Source organism: Aspergillus tanneri (assembly GCF_003426965.1).
Source record: "Aspergillus tanneri strain NIH1004 chromosome Unknown AapTan_8_pilon_pilon_pilon, whole genome shotgun sequence".
NCBI classification, from domain to species: Eukaryota; Fungi; Ascomycota; class Eurotiomycetes; order Eurotiales; family Aspergillaceae; genus Aspergillus; species Aspergillus tanneri.
This window is the reverse complement of record NW_022984635.1, coordinates 1848759-1868757: the sequence shown is the minus strand read 5'-3', so window position 1 is coordinate 1868757 and position 19999 is coordinate 1848759. Positions and strand designations below refer to the sequence as shown.

The 19999-nt window shown below is 44.5% G+C and overlaps 6 protein-coding genes and 1 non-coding gene across 7 annotated transcripts; 3 read left to right on the top strand and 4 right to left on the bottom strand.

Moving 5' to 3' along the window:
- Positions 1-536: 536 nt before the first annotated feature.
- On the bottom strand, positions 537-1288 carry YPT35 (uncharacterized protein; the record flags this gene model as incomplete). The annotated part of the gene is made up of 4 exons (XM_033575794.1): positions 537-598; positions 654-748; positions 809-834; positions 902-1288. 4 exons carry the CDS (start codon positions 1286-1288, stop codon positions 537-539), a joined length of 570 nt encoding a protein of 189 aa, XP_033421649.1.
- Positions 1289-3876: 2588 nt separating this feature from the next.
- Positions 3877-4562, top strand: ATNIH1004_011228 (uncharacterized protein; the record flags this gene model as incomplete). Its single annotated transcript, XM_033575793.1, has 3 exons — positions 3877-3973; positions 4033-4127; positions 4194-4562. 3 exons carry the CDS (start codon positions 3877-3879, stop codon positions 4560-4562), a joined length of 561 nt encoding a protein of 186 aa, XP_033421648.1.
- A 2337-nt stretch (positions 4563-6899) lies between these two features.
- Positions 6900-8551, top strand: ATNIH1004_011227 (COP9 signalosome complex subunit 1; the record flags this gene model as incomplete). The annotated part of the gene is made up of 4 exons (XM_033575792.1): positions 6900-7029; positions 7108-7152; positions 7210-7490; positions 7544-8551. The coding sequence occupies 4 exons, from the start codon at positions 6900-6902 to the stop codon at positions 8549-8551; spliced, it is 1464 nt and encodes a 487-aa protein (XP_033421647.1).
- Positions 8552-8902: 351 nt separating this feature from the next.
- Positions 8903-9512, bottom strand: ATNIH1004_011226 (putative GPI anchored glycoprotein; the record flags this gene model as incomplete). The annotated part of the gene is made up of 2 exons (XM_033575791.1): positions 8903-9311; positions 9382-9512. 2 exons carry the CDS (start codon positions 9510-9512, stop codon positions 8903-8905), a joined length of 540 nt encoding a protein of 179 aa, XP_033421646.1.
- A 2158-nt stretch (positions 9513-11670) lies between these two features.
- Positions 11671-12996, bottom strand: ATNIH1004_011225 (putative MFS transporter; the record flags this gene model as incomplete). The annotated part of the gene is made up of 1 exon (XM_033575790.1): positions 11671-12996. The coding sequence occupies one exon, from the start codon at positions 12994-12996 to the stop codon at positions 11671-11673; it is 1326 nt and encodes a 441-aa protein (XP_033421645.1).
- A 1163-nt stretch (positions 12997-14159) lies between these two features.
- ATNIH1004_011224 (uncharacterized protein) lies at positions 14160-15021 on the bottom strand (the record flags this gene model as incomplete). The annotated part of the gene is made up of 2 exons (XM_033575789.1): positions 14160-14773; positions 14823-15021. 2 exons carry the CDS (start codon positions 15019-15021, stop codon positions 14160-14162), a joined length of 813 nt encoding a protein of 270 aa, XP_033421644.1.
- Positions 15022-19269: 4248 nt separating this feature from the next.
- ATNIH1004_011223 lies at positions 19270-19341 on the top strand. The gene has a single exon. It is a non-coding gene; the product is annotated as a tRNA-Arg (tRNA).
- Positions 19342-19999: the final 658 nt, after the last annotated feature.

Here is a 19999-nt window from a genome sequence, read left to right as displayed (position 1 = left end):
TGGTTACACTCCATTAGAGGCCAGTAATAATAAGTTGGTCGCCTGGTTTTCGTCGTGGAGTATACTGGGTTCTCGGTGAAATTCTGTCCGTAAAGAATGTATTTAAACATTTGAGAATCTTTATAGCGGGCAGTCCACCTAGGTCAATAACTGATGACGCATGAAACCTCACTTATGGATGTGTTCTATATCTGGATATAGAGCCGATAGCTCATCATCGCATAATGCGGAAGGCTGCCAGCATAATCCATGTTCATGCCAAATAGATATAGACCATGTGATCATACAGCGGCTTCTGTAAAGACAGAGGGGAACAGTCAATCCTGTTCCCATATCTCCGAAGCAACAGTGCCTATGATTATTGGAACAGATGCGATTCGATTCGATTTAGTGCTAGGATTAGCACATTCGGCCGAATAGAAAATCTTTGACAATTGGTGAGCTAGAAAATTCGGGGTTCAAAAGTACGCAACTACAGGGGAAACGAAAACGTCAGTATCTACCAGGAATTATAGCCCAGAAGACCATATGCTTGCTCACTTCAAAAAGTACTCGAGGCCGACTCGTCTTGATTCCAGGAACGACGGGCGAAATTTAACTGGAGCGCTGGTTAGCGGGAGACTCGAAACGAAATGGCATCATCCAAAACATACAGAGAACGCTCTTTGGGGGAAGACCTGGTAAAGCACTTTTGGCATGTGGAAATGACAATACAAGCTGGTTCCTTAAGTCGTCAAATTCGGAGTACCTGGGGCGAGCGGTCAGTCTAGACCAAGGTGAGGATTGAACATTCCTCTGGTGCGCATACCTCATGCGAATCATGATCGGGCCACCCTACAAATGCAGATTAGAGTATTATTCTATACAGGGCAGGCCATTAAAATGGGAAGAGTCTTCGCACCTCCAGCGTCTGTATCGCGCAATTCCACACCACATACGATCCGATGCCGGATTTTCCTTGGACAACTACGTAGTCATTGACCGACACGCTTCGGGCCCATAGCCCGCGGCTAGTCTCAGAGTTAGGATCCTCCGTATGGTCCTCTAGCGTAATGGCTGGACATCGATCGAGAGAGGCGTGGGATGCACGGGATGCATTTCGATGGTGAGTCCAATATGGCGGGACTATGCCAGACACTGGGCGATCTTCAGAGGCTTTGTTCTGCGCTCGGGGCAGAACTGACCCATTGCTGACATCGACCCCATCTAAAACCGACGCAGCCACCGGGGAACCTTGAGGGGAGAATGGCGGAGGCACCAGACCAGTCTCCTCATTCGCTGGCTCCATCCATTTAGATCTTCGATGGGATTGACAATGGAACGATCCGGGCGGCCACTAATGAGAATACGTTGTTGGCTGGAGATGCGACCAAGCTGGTGCAGGAAACCAGTAGCGGGGAACGAAGAAAGGGGGCAGCAAAAGAAGAAAGGGAAAAAGGGGTGGCGTCAGATATCACTCACCTCGATCGCTAGTCGAAGCTTGCTACAAGTGATGTTTCGGATGGACTTGTCAGCAGGCCAACTTTGGGCACTTTGACAGGTGGAAATGCGGGGAGGGGGAAGAGGAGGGGGAAAAAACCGCCGGGGTAGTTGATAAGATCAGAGGTTGGTTTCAGAGAAGGATGATATCGGAGGAACAAACCTGCAGCGATCAACAGTCTCCCCTCTTTCTCTCTTGATGGTCTTTAATTTCTCGAATTCCAGAGATCACGGGACTGCCAAGGAGCCGATCCCAAAGAGGGGCGTTGTTAAATACACAGGCAAAACTCCTAGTTTCACAGGTGACTATACCTAATTGGGAAGTGCTTAGTGACACAGGTTTGATTATACCTAATTGGGAAGTGCTTAGTAACACAGGCTTGACTACACCTCAAGGGAGTCAAGGCGTTGCCATCCTTTTAATTGCCCATATAAAATTGGCTATAAGCAATTTGATTGAAAAGCGACTATTAGGCATTAAATACAATGTTTTTAAACCAGGTTTAACTCTCTAATTAGAATATAGTGATCAAAATTCCACTGACACCCATGTTAGATCCCCCGATCGACCGCCTGCCGTGCCCAGAGGCCTTAAGCCCCCCCTTAAGCCTGTCCCTGAGGCATTGCTTGAGGTCTTATTTGCCTTGATGCTTCGTTCAATACCTTTTTTGATGTCTGAAGTAATACCTTATTCGATGCTTCAAGCAACCAAGTTATTGCTTGCCCCTCCACTGTCTTACCACCTGCCTGCTTAGCTACCGCTGTCTTTGCTGCCTCGCCCTCTCGAATAGTTTGGCTATACTAAGCTATACGGACAGCGCGGTCAACTCGCTCCTAATATAATAGCTCTCGCCCTGGGCGTTCCTGTTTTTGACCACCGCGAGGCCGGACAATCGACGGTTCTAGCACTAAAAGACGGGTCTGGATTTAACCTCTTAGATAGTCTATATATTTCCTATTTAGGATATGACTAAGGCACCTGTGTAAATATAAATGCCAAGAAATTTAATTTCTACGCTAGCCCTAATAAGGTATAGTCACCTGTGAAACGGAGAGTTTTGCCTGTGTATTTAACAACGCCCCCAAAGAGGCAAGTCATGTGGTTGATGAAAGGGGCAACTTCGTGGAATCCTTTGGACTTGGAGGAAGAGACAAATCTCTTCGTTCCTGCCAAACAATCCAATCCAGATTCAACTACGGAGTCAGTACTCCGTAGTTTTCAGAACATCCGATGGTTGAATCCTCTAACTGTCTAATCCTCTATCTTAGTACTACGAATGATTTGGCCTGGTGAGCCAACATTGTCGGATCAGTCCTTAATAGCTTAGCCGTGCTACATTTTACTGTTAGTGACATACTCCGTAGTGAGTGACATTACTAGGGTCCACGCTAGAAAAAGCCAAGAGTTGACGGACCCAATCAGTCCTCCCCTACTTCGGGTAATCAGCGCTCCCAGGTGAGACAGTGTGAGTCCATCAATCACGACCATTCCGAGCTCTCTATCTGTCGGCTCTATTGGTTTCTAAGACATTCCAGCACCATGTGAGATTGCTCTTGCTTCCAAGAGGCCGGAGAGGAGACCATACCACCATTGAAATCCTAAAGATATAATGAAAGGAGGAGAAAGAGGAGTGGTATCTGTCACTTTTGGAATGACTCCATGCAGAACAGGGTCTTGCTGCCGGCTAGCGGCCCCGGATCGACATGACTGCCTTTTCTCTTTGTTGTCCTCCTTGTTTCTTTGCTGCAGGATTAGCTGGTTTTTCCCATCTTGGGAATTGCCTTTACTCCATGTTTTAGGTTCACATTCATTCTTTAAAACTGGTCTATTAAACTGTGACGGGTGATCCACTGTTAATACGAAAAAGAAAAAGGAAAAGAAAAAAAAGGCTAACAGCTGCTAATTTACTGGGAATTGGGAAATCTATCTGAAGCTCTGGGTGGCTGGTGACAGCAAATGGTCGGGAGCTTAAGGAAAGATAGCGCCGCCACCCCAAGCTCATTTTGGGAACAAAGTAGCACGGCGTCGTAGTAGTCTGATAATATATGGGCCTGTCGGAACTGATTTTATAATTAATATCGCTCAGTCCCTTTTCCCTCTCTGTTTGCCCCAGTTTCCTCCTTTCTTTCACTTCCCCTCAGGTCATAACCTTCCCTCCTTTTCTTCGTGGCCTCCTCATTCAAACAGGACTAGCCATTCTAAGAATCTGTGAAGTCCCTATTTATTCATTCACTGCAGTTGGAGCTTTTGCTCTTGTCCAGTGGGTAAGCTTGTAAAAATTAAATTCTCCTCTACTAGTCATTTACAACTTCTCAAACTAATAACAATTTGCATCGCACACCAAACAGAACGCTATCTATCTATCTAAGCTTTCCCTTACAGATCATACCATCAAAATGCTCTTCCTACAGACTCTCGCTATCCTTGCCTCGGCTATCGGACTGGTAAAGGGCCAGGCTATCGACCCAAGTGAAGTTGCCTTATCCACAAGAGGTATGTTTTCCAGCTGGGGCCAATGGAGAGCTGATCTTGTACTGACACGATCATGGCAGAACAATGGTGTCAATCACAGACCTCCTCCTGTCCACTTCTTTGTCTCCAGATGCCCGGGGCCTCGGGTAAGCCCAAGGACAACGACTGTAGTGCGGTAAGGTTTCAAATTACTCGAATAATTCTTTACTTTCATACGTTCTAATAAAATTCGGGAATTCAGAAAACACTTTCCTACTCATGCATCTGCAGTAACAATGCTTCTCCCAATGCTTCTGAATACTCGGAGACAATCCCCTATTACATTTGCACCGAGCGGAACAACCAATGCGTTCATGCCTGCCCTTCTGGTGATTTAAACTGCCAGTCTAAATGCCGTAATGATAATCCTTGCGGGGCTCAGAATCCCAGGCGTGTCAACAAGACTTCCACCGCCACTGTTAGCACTCCTGCTGCTACCACTTCTCTGGCACCTTTCACTGGAGAGGCTGATAATGGCGTTGCCCCTCGGCAGCTGGTTGATATGGGACAGGTCTACGGCCTGGTCTTGGTCGTTGGTGGATTTCTCGCAGGTTTTGCAACCTTGCTCTAATTACCATACACATTGGCTATTTCTCAACATCTAGCATGAGGCTGATTGTCCCAAGGCATCATAGCGCGCTCTTCTGGATGCTCATGCCCCTTTTCAGTTTCCGGCAATGGCATATGTGCTCTATATTGCTCATGTCGTTTCAGCGTTACGTGGAGCGTTCTCATACCTTCTCTCCCTTTGAGTCATCTGTGTTGACTGTCCGCACGTCCAGGGTTTTCCCGATTCTAATACTCACGTACTGTCTAATGCAACTAGAATACATTGAATCGAACTGTTGTCCGTATTTGCTGCAGTGATTAAGCAGTTAGATAGGCTCTAATTGAAGTTTTAGGTTGTCTACAGGATTAGGATTTATTTTACATACCATAACTTATGTTACGAAGAGTACGTGCTGCATATAGTAGTAGGGGTCAATGCCAGATAATGAATATCGAGCCACACTTTATAGCTTCTTCACGCATGCATGTCAATACTAATAGGAACTAATACACTATAGAATAGAATCCTATATTCTTGTCTATTCGTCTGTCTTTAAAGCCATACAAGCATGCTCAACTGACCGCAAATTCAGAATTGAGTATCGTTGGATATGGAGGATAGTAAAGGAAGAGTGAGACTGCACCTACCTGATAGGGAACCCTAGAGACTATTGTCTCCTACATCTTTAGCCAGAGCCTGTCCTCTATTATGTTTTCCTTTCTTTCTTTCTTTCTTTTTTTTTTTTTTGGTGGCCGTCTGAGCTAATACCCTCTAATTTCCCTTCGTTCTGTTTTGAAGTATGGTTGTACCCACAACACATACTCCGATAAGACTCGATAATGGCCTGTGGAATTCCTTTTCTTCTTTCTTTCTTTCTATTCTTTCTTCTACTCATATCGTACAGGTGTCTTGTGGTTGTCACGTAAGCTTTCCAGGAGGCAGTGCGACGATATTAGGTAGAATGGTATCCTTCAGAGGAGGAAGCTTATTTGTCCAATGTAATACTCAGACTGGAGGTCCCATACCTGTAATTCCCATCTGAGTGGCAAGAATACCAGAGCTAATTCCGACAGGCTCGGGCGCGTATCAGGAAGAGATCCGAGAAAATCCACGTGGCGAGTAACAAGTGTTTGTATACGATGATCCCATTTGTCAACGCCGCCGCGAACGTAACCGTCGAGTCGGGCTCGTCTTCAAGCCCAGCGTCTTGAAAGACCAGCTAATATCGATCAGTAATTTAATCATCTACTGTCGGCGTTCCGCAAAAGGTCTGCTGAATAGTCTAGCTAGCAATGGAAACGGAGCTTCCATGAGACGGTAAGTCCTGCTGTCAGCATTCCACAAAAGGTCTGCTAAATAATCTGGTTAGCAATGATAATGAAGTCCCCCAGGCACAGCAAGTCATGCTCTCATCCCCTAGCATTTTGCCGGACTCACATTCAATTTGTTAAGAGTGGAACTCAAGCAATTGCTACATAAGGCACCACTTCCCTCAGGCAGTGCATTATAGCACTGACAAATTCATTTAGCATGGGCAATCCTGATCCTGGGAATCCCAATATCAGTTAATTTTTCGCCTCTCTCAAGGCCATATCTCTCACACAGTCAATGCTCATACAAGATCTCTCACAGACAACCGGAAGAAAATACTCAGAATACAAATCCTGTTGCCAGCAGTGGTGAAGATACGTTGATGGTATAGGGCCAGTTGATGAGGACCACCCCAATGAGATAGATGTACAGTACATAATCTAGGTTTCATGGAATTTCCTAGCGTTTCACTTCACAGTGGTTATCCAAGATAGAACAGATAGTAGGGTGTCGTATTTGCGTTGAGTTAATGTTGAACCTTGGGCATACCACGTATTTGGAGGAAAAGATGCTACAGAATCATGCATAGAATCCTTAGAACTTATAGGAGGGAAGAATTACTAGTAGGACTATAATCTGCTGGTGCATACATCGATTGGGCGGTAACTGGGGCGGTGACGGTTCTCCGCCCGAAACCTTGTTGATATCGATTCATCAATAATAGATCAATCCCGCTTCACCTCCGCCCGCCAATACAGCTAACTAATAACCATCTATCTACCTTATTCCCGACTACGCTTCCTTTGTCCAAACCTCTTCTCACTAAGCAGCGTGGGTCTCGTTTTCTGAACAACGGCCCCTTCAGATCCTCCACATTCAAGCGTGGTAGATTCCCCTCCGCTTGTCGGGAGTCCATTCCTTCACCCTGGCGTCAATCTTCAAATCTAACTAAATACAACCTGAATCATCCCTTGGTACTGTCTTACTGTCGGTGGGTAACCCTCTGCAACTAGCGTGGGCGTTACGAGCACTCAGATAGCCGGAGTAATGGATTTCGCGCCACCGGACACCTTCGATACTCCATCATATCCAAGACAGATGTCCGGTGTGGGAGCTGCAGATCTGGACAACCTAAATGGTAATGCGGTTATTGCAGGCCCGTTTGTCAAGATCGATGGTATGTTTGTTCTAGCTATATTCGGTTGCATATGATGGAAGGATTTGCAAGTTACAGGACGATGACTGACCTTCTTAGATCCGCCCAAATTCGAGCTAGAATCGTACATTGCAAACTACACTGGTAAGCTATATGACTTTATCACTTGTGTTATTGGCTAATAGGAGTTCTTTACATTAGGCCGGACCAGATTTAATCGCCTGTTCCTTATAGGCACGTGTTCTACATACCTCTCCATCGAAGCACTTAAGTCTGCGATCGCAGAAGCCAAATCGAACAAAGACGTTTCACGATATGAGCGAACAGTGCGAGCACTGGCAGAGGTTGCGCCCAATGACGCTGAAGCGACACTAGACAAGGACTGGGTAGATCGAATGAACAAGGTCGTCAAGGCTGAGACTGACCGTTTAGAGCATGAGTTGAAAGGGTATAAAAACAACTTAATCAAAGAGAGTATTAGGGTAAGCTTTCGCGCCCTATATTTTGAATATGTTGTGTACTAATCGTGTCGCAGATGGGAAACGAGGATCTCGGACAGCACTACCATCAAATCGGTGACCTCGTCGCAGCGTCCAAGGCCTTTTCTCGCATGAGGGATTACTGTACAACACCAAGCCACATTGCTTCGATGTTGTTCAAGATCATCAATGTTGCTATTGAGCGGGGCGATTGGCTCAGCGTCCAGTCCAATGTGCAACGATTGCGCAATATTCAGTCGAAGCAGGAGGAACAAGTGAAAAATCAGCCCAAAATGGCCGCCGCCATGGGTCTGTCCCAGCTACACTCTGGGTCATATTTAGATGCGGCGAACAGCTTTTTGGGGACCGATTCCAGCCTAGGAGACTCGTACAACGAAGTTCTCACCTCCAACGATGTTGCTGTATATGGGGGACTTTGCGCGCTTGCTTCCATGGACCGCCATGAGCTCCAACGCCGCGTACTCGACAACAGCTCGTTTCGTAACTTTCTCGAGCTAGAGCCGCATATTCGTCGAGCCATATCCTTTTTCTGCAATTCGAAATTCCGGCCATGCCTGGACATCCTCGAGTCCTATCGAGCCGATTACCTCCTGGACATTCATCTTCAGCGCCATGTCACGAATTTATACACCCGCATCCGCACCAAGTCCATCCAGCAGTATCTCGTTCCGTTTAACCGCGTCACACTCGATTCCATGTCGCGGATCTTTGCCCCCAGTGTCGCTGGCGAACAGTCTCCCCCCATGGATCTAAACTCGCCTTTTGTTCAGGAACTGGTGGGCCTGATACAGGATGGCACCTTGGACATCCGCATCGATCTTGAGAAAATGGTCCTAGTATCCAAACAAGTAGACCGACGGACCGAAGTCCAACACGCAATCGTAAACAACCTGTCAGAGTTCACCCGCGAGGCCCACATCCGGCTATTACGGGCTAACATTATGCGCGCGGGTCTGGAGGTGCGGAATACGGAGGACAGATCAAAAATGATGCCACATGGACAGGGTGGAAAATCCTCCCGGAATACAGCAGGGTTATTCTAGCAGCTGCGGTCGTAGGACAAAAGAAAGGCATACCTAGAGCTGGAGGCGATGACTGGAACATGACTACTTAGCAATGAGCACAAGCATCTTCGTTATCTGTAAGCCTGGATGATAATAACCTTTCGCATAGATACCAACTGTCAATTAGCTGTGGTTCATAGCAATCCTGACTTTGAATCCAACCACTCGTATTCATCAACCCCCACAATATAGAAAATATATGCCATTGTATACGAATAAATTTATAGTATCTGCACATAGCGAATAGACGAGGGAACGTAAGAAGTACTTTGAACACATCGGACTTGAAGAACCCAACCATCAACCATCACAAATAACCCAAGCTTCCACTTAAGCCATTGCCAGTGCGAGCGCCATAGCTGCACCACCCACAAGCCAATGCGCCTTCCCGGTCACCTGGGCCATAGCAGAATTGCTGCTGCCGGTTGAGGAGGCGGTGGCTTCAGTGCCACTGGGTGAATCACTGGAGGACGCGGAAGACTGGGACGCTGAATTTGACAACGTCGACGCTGCCGTGACGGTCGGTGTGGACACAGTCGCCAAGATAGGGGTCGCAGTCGCCTTGTTTGTAGCAACGCTGGCGGCTCCGCTCTCGGTTGCGGTGATGGTGACGGGAAAAAAGGGCATGTCAGTAGCAGTGGTGACAATGCTATCGACATTAGTAGTCGTTGTGTCGTGCTGGGACAGGAAACACGAGGCGACAGATTGCCCTTTGAACTTGCAGTCCATGCTCTCATAACTATAGGATGTAGTTAGGACTTGGCTGAGACAGTGGACAGTGCACACGTCTGGAGCGGAAATCGTAGTACTAGTCTGCATAGCTGTACACCATTCGGTATGAGGAGGGACCCTGGGCTATGGTGAATCCATCATCCATGTCGTCGTAGTTTTCTTCTTCGGCGGTATGGGGGAGCTGCTGGTAAACAACGTAGGAGGTCATCGGACCGTCCTAAGATTTAGATAGACCATTAGTGTGTTGGAAAACATAGATCAAAAATATAAAATATATAAAAAAATATATAAAAAAAAAAACCAATTTAAAAAAGAAGAAGAAGAGAAGGGTACGCACAGTTCCAATGACCTTTCCTACAAGGCTCTCTGGGTCAAAAAATGGAAGAAAGAGGGACACTACATCGTTGGCAGCAACGTTAGTGGCGGCTGCCAGGAGGTAAAGAGAGATGATCTGGAAATGCATCTCGTGGCTGTTTAAAGAATAACGAGTGACAATTGAACTGGACCGTAGAGCAAGGGAGCGTATGTAGGATAAATGATAGAGAGGCTGGCTGCAGAGGCAGCAGCCGCGCCTTGAACATTTACATAGAGCATATTAAGTAGTACTGACTAGCAGAAGAAGTTTCATTTCATTTCCACTAGTCGAGGAACCGTCGGGCTGATTGGATTGCCGGCGGAAGCTAAAGAATAGCTTCGATGTCCGGCATGCCTCGATTGCCCTGCATCGTCTGTTTTTCCTTGTTCTTATCGCCGCTTAATGTGCAGAACTCACCAACATGTCGCCCACCCCTCTCCACCAACCAACCGATCCTTATTCAAAATGGATACACGCGAGAGAACCATTAAAGCTGCTCTTGAAGCCCTTGAAACCAATATAATTAGCTCCGTGATAGCTGCAACAAGGCTACACAGCCTATAACCGCTCTTCACGGTCGTATTAGTGGTGCCAGAGAGAAGAGCGTAACTTATTAATTTTCACAGCGATTGACTCCTTCTCAAGGACCTTTTTAAGCTGACAGGAATATAAATCATGACAAGCAGGGATTCCCTCCTACTCCGAATGAATGAATAATGACCCCGCTCCACTTGGCAAGATTGGCTTTAAAAAACAAATTCCACACGTTCAAACCTGTATAGGAAGAAGGACACCATCAAGCTGTATCCAGGGAGCAAGACCAGAACAAATATACATGTTTTATCAGCTTTTTTAAAAGACTACTACCAAATTCCGCATATCACCAGAGACCATGTGGAATATGGATAAGCATAGAATTGGTCTTGGGATCCGTGCAAACTCTATGGGAATAGCAGAGAGTGGAAAGAAGCATACTCTTATTCAGGGACAAAAACTGTTAACCCGCTTGGCCAGTTTATTCGGCCTCTGGTTATTTTTAGGGGACTATCTCTTCAAACGTCCCGGCTTGAGCCAAATAAACTGCCAGGTTGGCTCTATACTACCTCAGAGAAAGGCTAGACTTTAAATTCTACTGCCCTGAATTGGTTAAATTTGGTCTTTTTATAAAATAAAGTCCAAGTCTTATTTCTTCCTCCACATACTAGCCATGTTTTTCAACCTCTGGTTGTTGGCACATTTTTAAATGTAAAAGCTTGTTACCGCAGCAAGATACAGTCTCTAGCCTTTTTAAATGATGCAGCCCCAGTAAAGAAAAGCGTTTTATTTAATGCTATTAAAAGACCCGCAATTTAACATTCAACTAATTAATTCTACGGAGTGGCTGGAAAGGAGATTGTTTACACCCATTTAATAAAGAAAATGGACTTAACAATCGATTTGTATGGTTTAATCCTCCAAGGCTATTAACCCCTCCCTTTTTTCAACCAATTTCTGAAGATAAATTGCTTATTTCTACTCCTAGGAACGAACGCTATATTTACCAAGCAATCCAGCAGCGTCAAAAGACCCAAAAACTACCTAGAGGCAAGGGCTTTTCTTCAGAAAACAGGCAAGCAGATTGGTCGACTGAATACGACACAAGCCTTTGAAGAGGATACCATTTCCCGCTTGCAATTCAAAGTCAAGATCCTGGAGAAGCCAAAAACCAAGAAGCGGGTTGAAAAGGACCCAAATACCAAGTTTAGCAACATAGAACAGATAATGAAAGCTATTCAGACTGCCAAGGAGCAAGATAAGCACATCAAGCCAAGGAATTAATGGCTAAAAGAAACCTTAGAGGAAGATTCAAAGGCCGGTTTACATGCTATGTGTATTGAATGGCAAGAACATTAGATAGTGTTTGAGAAATCAAGGTGTTTTTCAATTGCTTCATTTTCTACGCGTCGGCGGAGAGGGGGGTGAGCAACATGTAGGTGAGTCATCTTACACCACCAAAACCACCATTTTTGACCTATGTTCCATTCACCGGCGCCAGTCTTGTCGACCGGCTAAATAGCCCGCTGACAACTCCAGCCAGGAGCAGGGCCCCGTTGAACCCAGCCAAGATGTAGAAGGGTGCACTGGGGGATACAACGTCAAATAGAAGCCCGCCAACCTTGGTAAGAAACAAGATCCCCGCCCCACCGTACAGGGAGTATACTCCAGCAATTGACCCTTTAAGGTGCGCCAGCGGCTGAGTTTTCCGATTCACTGCCCGGTCCAGTAGAGGTCGCTGCTCATCAGCATCGGGGTCAAACTCCCTCTCGGTCAGTGGTGGATCTTCTGTTTCATATTTGCGAGAATCGTCACTAATGTTCAGGATACCGCTGCTGAGCACCGCCAAGCTGCAAACAATAGCCCCAATCTGACTGATCCCAAGCAATGCCAATACTACAAACACGCCTACGTTTCCATTTTCCCCTTTAAACTGTGGACTCGGAAGCAGCCCAAATGCCGTATAACCGAGAACACCCGTTAAGCAAGCGAATAGCAGAGGTAGATGATACCTCTGTGACTTTTCGGACAGAAACCCGAACATAGGCGCTGTAATCAACGCTACCAGCTGTGATACGCCTGTCAAAATCGAAGCCAGCACGTAGGCTTCACGACAGGTCTCCTTGATATCGCCGGAAGTGGTGTTAGGCTGTTCTTGATGATTGCGGCCATCACATAGACCGGATGTCCGATAATAATGGTTAACAAAGAGCGGGATGAACAATGATATGCCCACTGATGAAGCTCGTGCCACAAAGCCGGCTAGATAGCCTATGAAGATGTCGCGTTGGCAAAACCCCAAGATAACAGCCGCACGAAGGTGGTGGAAATAAGACAGTCGACGCTTGTCGCCAACAGAACATGTTGGGGCCCTATATTCTGTCCCAGGAGTCCCAGGAGTACCGCCGTGGGAAGACAATAGTGAGCTCCACGCTTTATTTTCTTCACCAGGGAGGTTACTCAAGCCGATAAGACAACAGGCACTGACCAATACTGCTACTAACGCAACTAAGTAGTAGCTGTATTGAATTGCTTGGGGTGGGGAGAGTCCCCAGCTTTGGAAACGGGCTGGGAGTGGAAGAAAGGCCACCAGGGAGACGAGGGCACCACAACCAGCACACATGCCCACAAACCCGGCTAGTCTGGATGACGGTGACTTTATATCAGCCTTCAATCCTACATCTTGCGATGAAACAGGATCGTCGGGGCTGTTCTGGATGTCTGTTGCATCGGAAGCCAACGATGTCGAATACTTTGGTTCATGGACATTTCCGGTCACAACCGGTAGAACGGCCGTTACCATGGTGGACACTGCAGAGCCTCCAACACTGAAGAGCAACCTTCCCAGAAGAAGTTGAGGATAAACATTCTTGGCTTGAACAAACAAGACCAGTGCAAGGGCCACGATGCCGTAACCAGCGACACAGACCTAATTTGTTACAGAAAATATACTATTGAGCCTTTGGAACTACCCCCACAAGAAATAAAAAAGAGAAAGAGAACTTACGTGGCGGACTCCAATGCGATCCGAAAGCACTCCCCACAGAGGACAAGCGGCCAGCGCAAGTAGCTCATCAGCAAAACCCAAAGTTCCTACAGCATCTCCCTCCCCATCTCGTAATCCAATCAACTCCGTTACCACAAAGGAGATGGAGGAATTAATGAAAACCAGAAATGCAATTGAGAAGGGGCATACGGCGAGTAGGTAAGTTAGCGTCTGTGAGCGGCTGGCAGTAAACAAAGTGCCTTGCAAAGCCATCTTCGCAAGTTAACCATATTCTGTTGAAAGGGCAGTCCAGAATATACTATTTAGGAATAAAAAATTATTGCCCTAAATAGTAAGGGTAGACTTAAAGGGGGTAGGTAATACTGCGTCCTTATTAGACGTTGCCATGATGACGGGCAGGATGAGGCGGTGATAATCCCCTCAAGAACCCCCCTTGTCACATGACCTCATGCCAGCGAAGCTGACATCCAACTATAAATAAAAGTTATTCTATCAGTGAACTCAAAATATACATGCACAAGCTACTGTTATGTCTGTTTTGTTAAATCTTCATACCGGTTTAAATATAAAGGAGGTGATAAAGAATATGTACGGATGGTGAGGTCTAAGGCAAAAAAGGATGGCTTCGTGCTAGACTGCGGCAAAACCATGGACAACCGCGGATAACCAAAACCGCAACCGCAAATTTGCGGTTTTGGGGCTGATTTAAAAACCGCAAACCGCACTGTGGGCGGTTGCGGTTTTCACTTTGGAGAACCGCGGTTTTTGCGGTTATCCATGGATATGTAAACATTACAAACATGCTGAAACTCGTGACTTTCCAGTGAATGCATAAATTGTGCACTTTTCGCAGTATTTTTGGAGTATCTAGTATGTAATAGATTACCTATATCTCTTAATTTGAAACCTTTAGAATACACTTTTAGACCAAATTCGATTTCTCTTCTAAGTCTCTAATATTACAGCTTATCAATCTCAAATCCCTCAGGTAGCTTAGGCCTCTTCCGAACCCTCCCTGACCGCGCCTGCGTCTTCTCAATTGGCATATCGGGAAGTGGGAGACCATTATCAGCATCATCTATAGCCTCAGAGGTGTTACTTCGGCACCGCTTCCGTTGTACCTGCTTAGTTTGAGCTACAGGCTGCGTGGTAGATAACCCTTCTTCTGCCTCGTTATCAGATTCATCTGTATCATCCTCAGATAAATCCTCTGCTTCGCAACCCTCTTCTTCATTATCACTAATTGGTTCGAGTTCATTAAGCGATGGAACAGGCTGTCTTGTCTGATCAAGCATAGCAGCCTCTCCGACAGAGAGATACTCTTTAATCATCTCTAGCTCGCTTTGTTCAAGATCAAACTTAGATGAGAAGAGATGGAGCATTAGATCTTTAATTGTGCCTGGCTTTAACTGTCCCCGACGATAGTGACAGACATCACGAGCACAATTAAAAAGCCGCTCAACACCAGCGCCACTTGCAGGAACTGAGAGGATATCTCGTGCAATCTTTGCAAGGACTGGATACTCGTGCTCATGCTCCTTCCAGAAGACCCGAGGATTACCTTTTGTGAGCCCTATAAAATTAATTAACTTCAGAATAGTATAGAAATAGAGAATATGTACCTTTTGCCAAATACCGTGTTATTTTATCCTCCGGTTGATCCACTTCAGCTTGTAGAGCTGTCTGTGATTCACATAATAGCTCAAGCTCATTTTCAGCAGGATCAAAGATTGCTTGGTTATCAACCGGTTCTGTTTCCTGGATAACCTGCTGCTGATATCGCTTAAACTCCTTCTGTAAAACCTCCCGGTAATGCTTCATGAAATCGACTTCCTCTCCTTTCTCATTTTTTCCTCTCCAATCCGCATTATCAAAGTATCGAAGCTTCTTTGATGGACAGAGAATTGTTGCAATCGCATAGACTGTGCCATATGACTCATTGTCTGTTTCAGTGTAGTATTTTTTTGAGAGCTTTTTTTTTTGCTGACTGAAGTGCCTGAAGCATTCTCCTTTTCCATGGGACAGCTTTACGTTTCAGTTTCTTCTCAACGTCATCAAGATGATTAAATAGCCGATTATAGATACTGAAGACATGGTGAACTGTAACATCTCTGGTCTTTGATAATACACTAGTAAAATCAAAGAAAGGCTTAGTGATCAGAAGCAAATATTCAACTTGGCGCCATTCCTCTTCATCTAGCTTAAATTGAATATGTTGATATGTTATACAATACCGATCAAAGACTGATTGTAATTTCCTGGCACGATTAAGCATCAGAAAGGTAGAATTCCAGCGTGTGCGAACATCTTGGATCGGAACAAGCTTAGGCTCAGTAGTTTGAAGGGTAAGAAAAGCTTCCCTGCGCTGTGGACTAGCATTGATAAAGACAGCGAGCTCTCGAATCTAAGGATAATATATATTAGTATAAGTATAAAGAGAGCGCGAAGATATACTTACCTTTTTAAGGTTCCCATAATATTCCTTGTAGGCTGCCGAGAGCTAGTTTGTAGTGACTGTGTACGCGAATCAGACCACTCAGTCTCTGCTTCCTTATTTGTTGGATTTGCTTTTATCTTTCCAAGTAGATCCTTTAGGCTAAGCTGGATAACATGCGCAATACATGGAATTCGGAAGACAGAAGTCCCACTTAGAGCTTGCGATTGAATCATCTCTTGGACACCTACCATCATGGTGTTGTTATTTGACGCATTATCTGTGGTAATTGATAATACACGATTATCAATATTATGTTCCATGAGTATTCGAATCACAGTCTGACTTAAGTGAGCACCGGTATGCGATCCTTGGAGATGCTCAAAACCAAGAAGGACCTCGCAGTAATTCCATTCTTGATCAAGAAAATATCCAGTAATTGCCATAAATGCCTGGGAAAAGGGAGATGTCCAGCAGTCAAGTGCAACTGAGAGATAGCTTCCTTTTGGAAGTTTGCTAAGCACATTTTGTTGCCTTTCCTGGACAGTGTTGTCTAAAAGTCGTCGGATAGTCCGCGCAGAAGGAATATCAAGCCTTGATTCAGAGAGTTGGGCAGCTTCAAGAAGGCCTTTAAACTCTGGGTGTTCAACAATACGAAATGGGAGACGGGCGGTGGTAATAAAGTTAAGAATTCTTCGCTGGAAAAGATCATTGGTAAAGACCTTTGTTAGTGCACGCGGCTAGATAATACTAATATTAGTAGTCTCTCTCTATATCTTTAAAACAATATTCAAAACGTACTGATTCACGTATTAACTGGTCAATCCCTTGCCTCTTTTTTTCTAAGCGACATGTACCACCGTTCAGATGTGCTTTAAGTGCAGAGGTTCCCGTACGCTTATAACCTGGATGAGTAAGGGTTGCAAAACACCGCTTACACATAACCTTGGGCTCGCCAGTCTTCTCGTGTGCAACCTGTTCAAAATGCTCCCAAAGCACTGATGTTTTTTCCCATCCCAATGTAAGCTATCTCGGCATTGAGAGTTCAATCCAAACGTAGTTGTTAACCACCATTCCACGAATTGTTTCCGGGAGTCATCCATCTCAGGTTTAGTAGCATAGAGAATCCAGAACTTTCGAAGTGTAGATCCGACACGTTCAAGTGACTTCGGCGCATAAGAAAATCGCGGAGGGGGAGTAAAAGGAATAGAAGTCACAGTTGGTTGACTGCTTGGTAAATCAGGAAGGTCATCTGATTGAAGAAGATCGGGATTGATAAAGGAATCAGAATAAAAGGATACTTGGGACTGAGACATTGTCGTAAGTTCCTAAAGATTAGAAACTAGAAATAATAAAAAGAGACATCAGGAGAAGAGAAAGGGAGAGGGACTTACAGGAATTCCCCTATTATTTAGGAGATAAACAGGTCGCAACCGCGAGTTCGACCTGTACAAAACTATACTCTATGTTAATTGGGTGACTAGCGATGGTAGTGCGGTTTTAATGCGGTTTTAACGCGGTTATCTTGCGGTTATCATGGATAACCACAAGATAACCGCAATGGAAAAAAAATCACCAAATTCAAGCAATTTGAAATAGAAACCTGGTTTCTCCTGAATTTTTAAGTAAATATACTAATTTAAAGTAAAATATAAGTATAATAGGCTCTTCTGTATTCTTTAGTAATAATTTTTATCTATAATAGCCTGATTTAGTCAACCTACGAAATCTTATAAAGTTCATTCAGTGAGTGTACTAACTTCTGTTTGTATAAAATATATATTTTTACAACAACATCCTGATTTCCTTAGTAATCTTAAAATCTCAGACAAACACCACTTACTAGCTACGTAAAATAAGAGGCGATATATCAATATTCGGCTCGTTATTTAAGAATAAGGATCAAGGTGAGCGGTAAAGTAGATATCTATATATATTACCATGCTCTATCGCCCTCCCACGACCAAATATAGAAGATAAAATAAGCAAGAAACTGCACAAACCAACATTGCAAACTAATGCTACAATAACTCATGCGTTGCAAGGAAGCAATATTACTTGCTGACTTTGGTGAATAGTGATGCTACGATCGGGCCAGGACCTCACGGCAGTGATATAATGCCATGTACCTTCTTGGTTACTTATAATATACCAATGGTCTAGTGGTAATGCATTAGATCTAGTAATCTAGAGGTACTGGGTTCGATTCCTAGTAGGTGCTTGTGTCTATATTAGACCATCTGTACTGCAGCTGGCTAATATAGACTCGTCCAGTGCCTAATCCTATGGAGGACCTTTAGATATTTTTATTATTTTACATGCTTTTATTTAACTTTTAGGGCAAACAAACATACTTTAACAGGGGCGAAATGCCTTGCTATCTAATAACTAGATATATACAAAGAGGAATCGTTAAGATAAAAGAAAGTAAAGGGGAAGAATTGTGTGTTCTTATACTACAAGAGGTTATATAACTGCAATAAGCGGACCAATCATGTGCGCCAATTGCAGCGAAGGCGAATAGGAGTAATATACGGGCGTGGCCTGCAACACATTCCTTGTCTTTAAGTTTTCGGAATAGCATTATTATCGTACACTCCCAGGAGCATATTGCCTGGGTACACGTATATAAAACGTTAGAGGAGCTACAACCAATAGGGGCAATAGGGACAGTAGGGACAATAAGAACAATTGGCCTGAGGTTAACCGGGCTCACTGTATTAACCAGAACAGGTGTATTTTCAAATTAAAAACAAGAGTATGTAAGCTGCATAAGTGTCACCTGATATGCTAGAATTGGTTAAAGAAGCGAGAGTTATGCTAGTGCGGTTTTCATGCGGTTATCCATGGGTAACCGTGGTTAAACCACAAATCTGCGGTTGCGGTTGCGGTTTTCAAAGTGATATCCAAAACCGCAAATCTGCGGTTGTGGTTTTGACTATGATACCCAAAACCGCGGTTTTGCCGCAGTCTACTTCGTGCTGTATAAACGAAATGAAAAGAAGTACTGGTCAGACCAATCCATTCACTACTTCCTTTTAGAGATCAGGCTACACCAGTGAGTAGTTTAATCTCTATCTATAAATAAGTCACCCTAACATAGTAAAGTCAGTTATGGTTAGGCTATAATTTGGAATTTCCATTTAAATAAGATTAAAGTAATATGTCCGATCAGATCAACCTCTAATATGGAACTTCCTATTTAGATATTAGCATATCCCAATCCCTTCTTCCCACTTTCTAATAGAATGAAAATCCCATAGTAATCTCTCTGTCACGGGTTGAACCCTGTATAGTGCTCAGATTAAGGCCTTCGCTACTATATAGGGCGCTAGATGCGACTGGTCAAAGATCAGTCGTATTGTACTCTGTACCTTTATCTCTACTAGTGCAGAGACAACAAACCGTCACATTCTCGTTCTAATGGTCAGCCTAAAGACAGCAGTACTTAAAGTAGCTAGAATATCTATATAATCTATTTATATAGCTGATTACTTTCTTTATTAAAAGTTGGTAGAATGGATATAATTATACTCCTACATAATGCTGCAAGTACGCGTTAGTTAACTAGTATAGGTAATTAAAGCTTATATAGATACATAGCTCTCAGATGATTAATGAACATCATCTGGAAGGCTCCCGTGGCCCAGTGGAAAGGCGTGTGGCTTCTAACCTCAAGATCGTGGGTTCGATCCCCACCGGGAGCTTTTTGCCTCCCTTTCCTAGGGCTGAAACGTAGTAGCCATACATATATCATTTTAGGCAGTTGTGAAAACATCCTTGACCGCCTGCCTGACCGCCTATCTACCTAGATATAGTAACATTGTTGGTAGGTTATGGTATTTTTCAAGAACTTATATCAGTCAGGGGCTGAATCCGTAGAGCCTATGGGATAGGCTATATACCTAAAGTAATCGTTAAGGGAGGAAGAAAAGAGAGAAGTGGACAGGTAAACAAATAAGAAAGGGGAGTCACGTGTGGGTCGATCGAGGGCCTATAGGGCCTATTGGCCCGAGAGGTCAAACGGGCCCTTTACATTAAAGGGCTTAGGATGTCATGGCTCTCTCTCTGTCTTGTGATCCAATCTAATCTCTATTATAGAATATTCTAGGTAGCTGCGACGAGAATATCAAACATGAAGAAGAAATGGAGGCGTAGGGAATATGGGGCCAAATACATCGGTGAACCATACTGCTAGCAGCCATAAAGTCCATATGTGCGGCCAAGCGGTCACACAGGATTAGCCTATAAATATAAGTTAAAAATGCCTCTAGATAGTGATAGCTTCTCTGATTATTGGATGGTAATCAAACTCTTGCTGCTTGGATTTGTAGCTAAATATAATTATTTATTCAATCTCAGTAT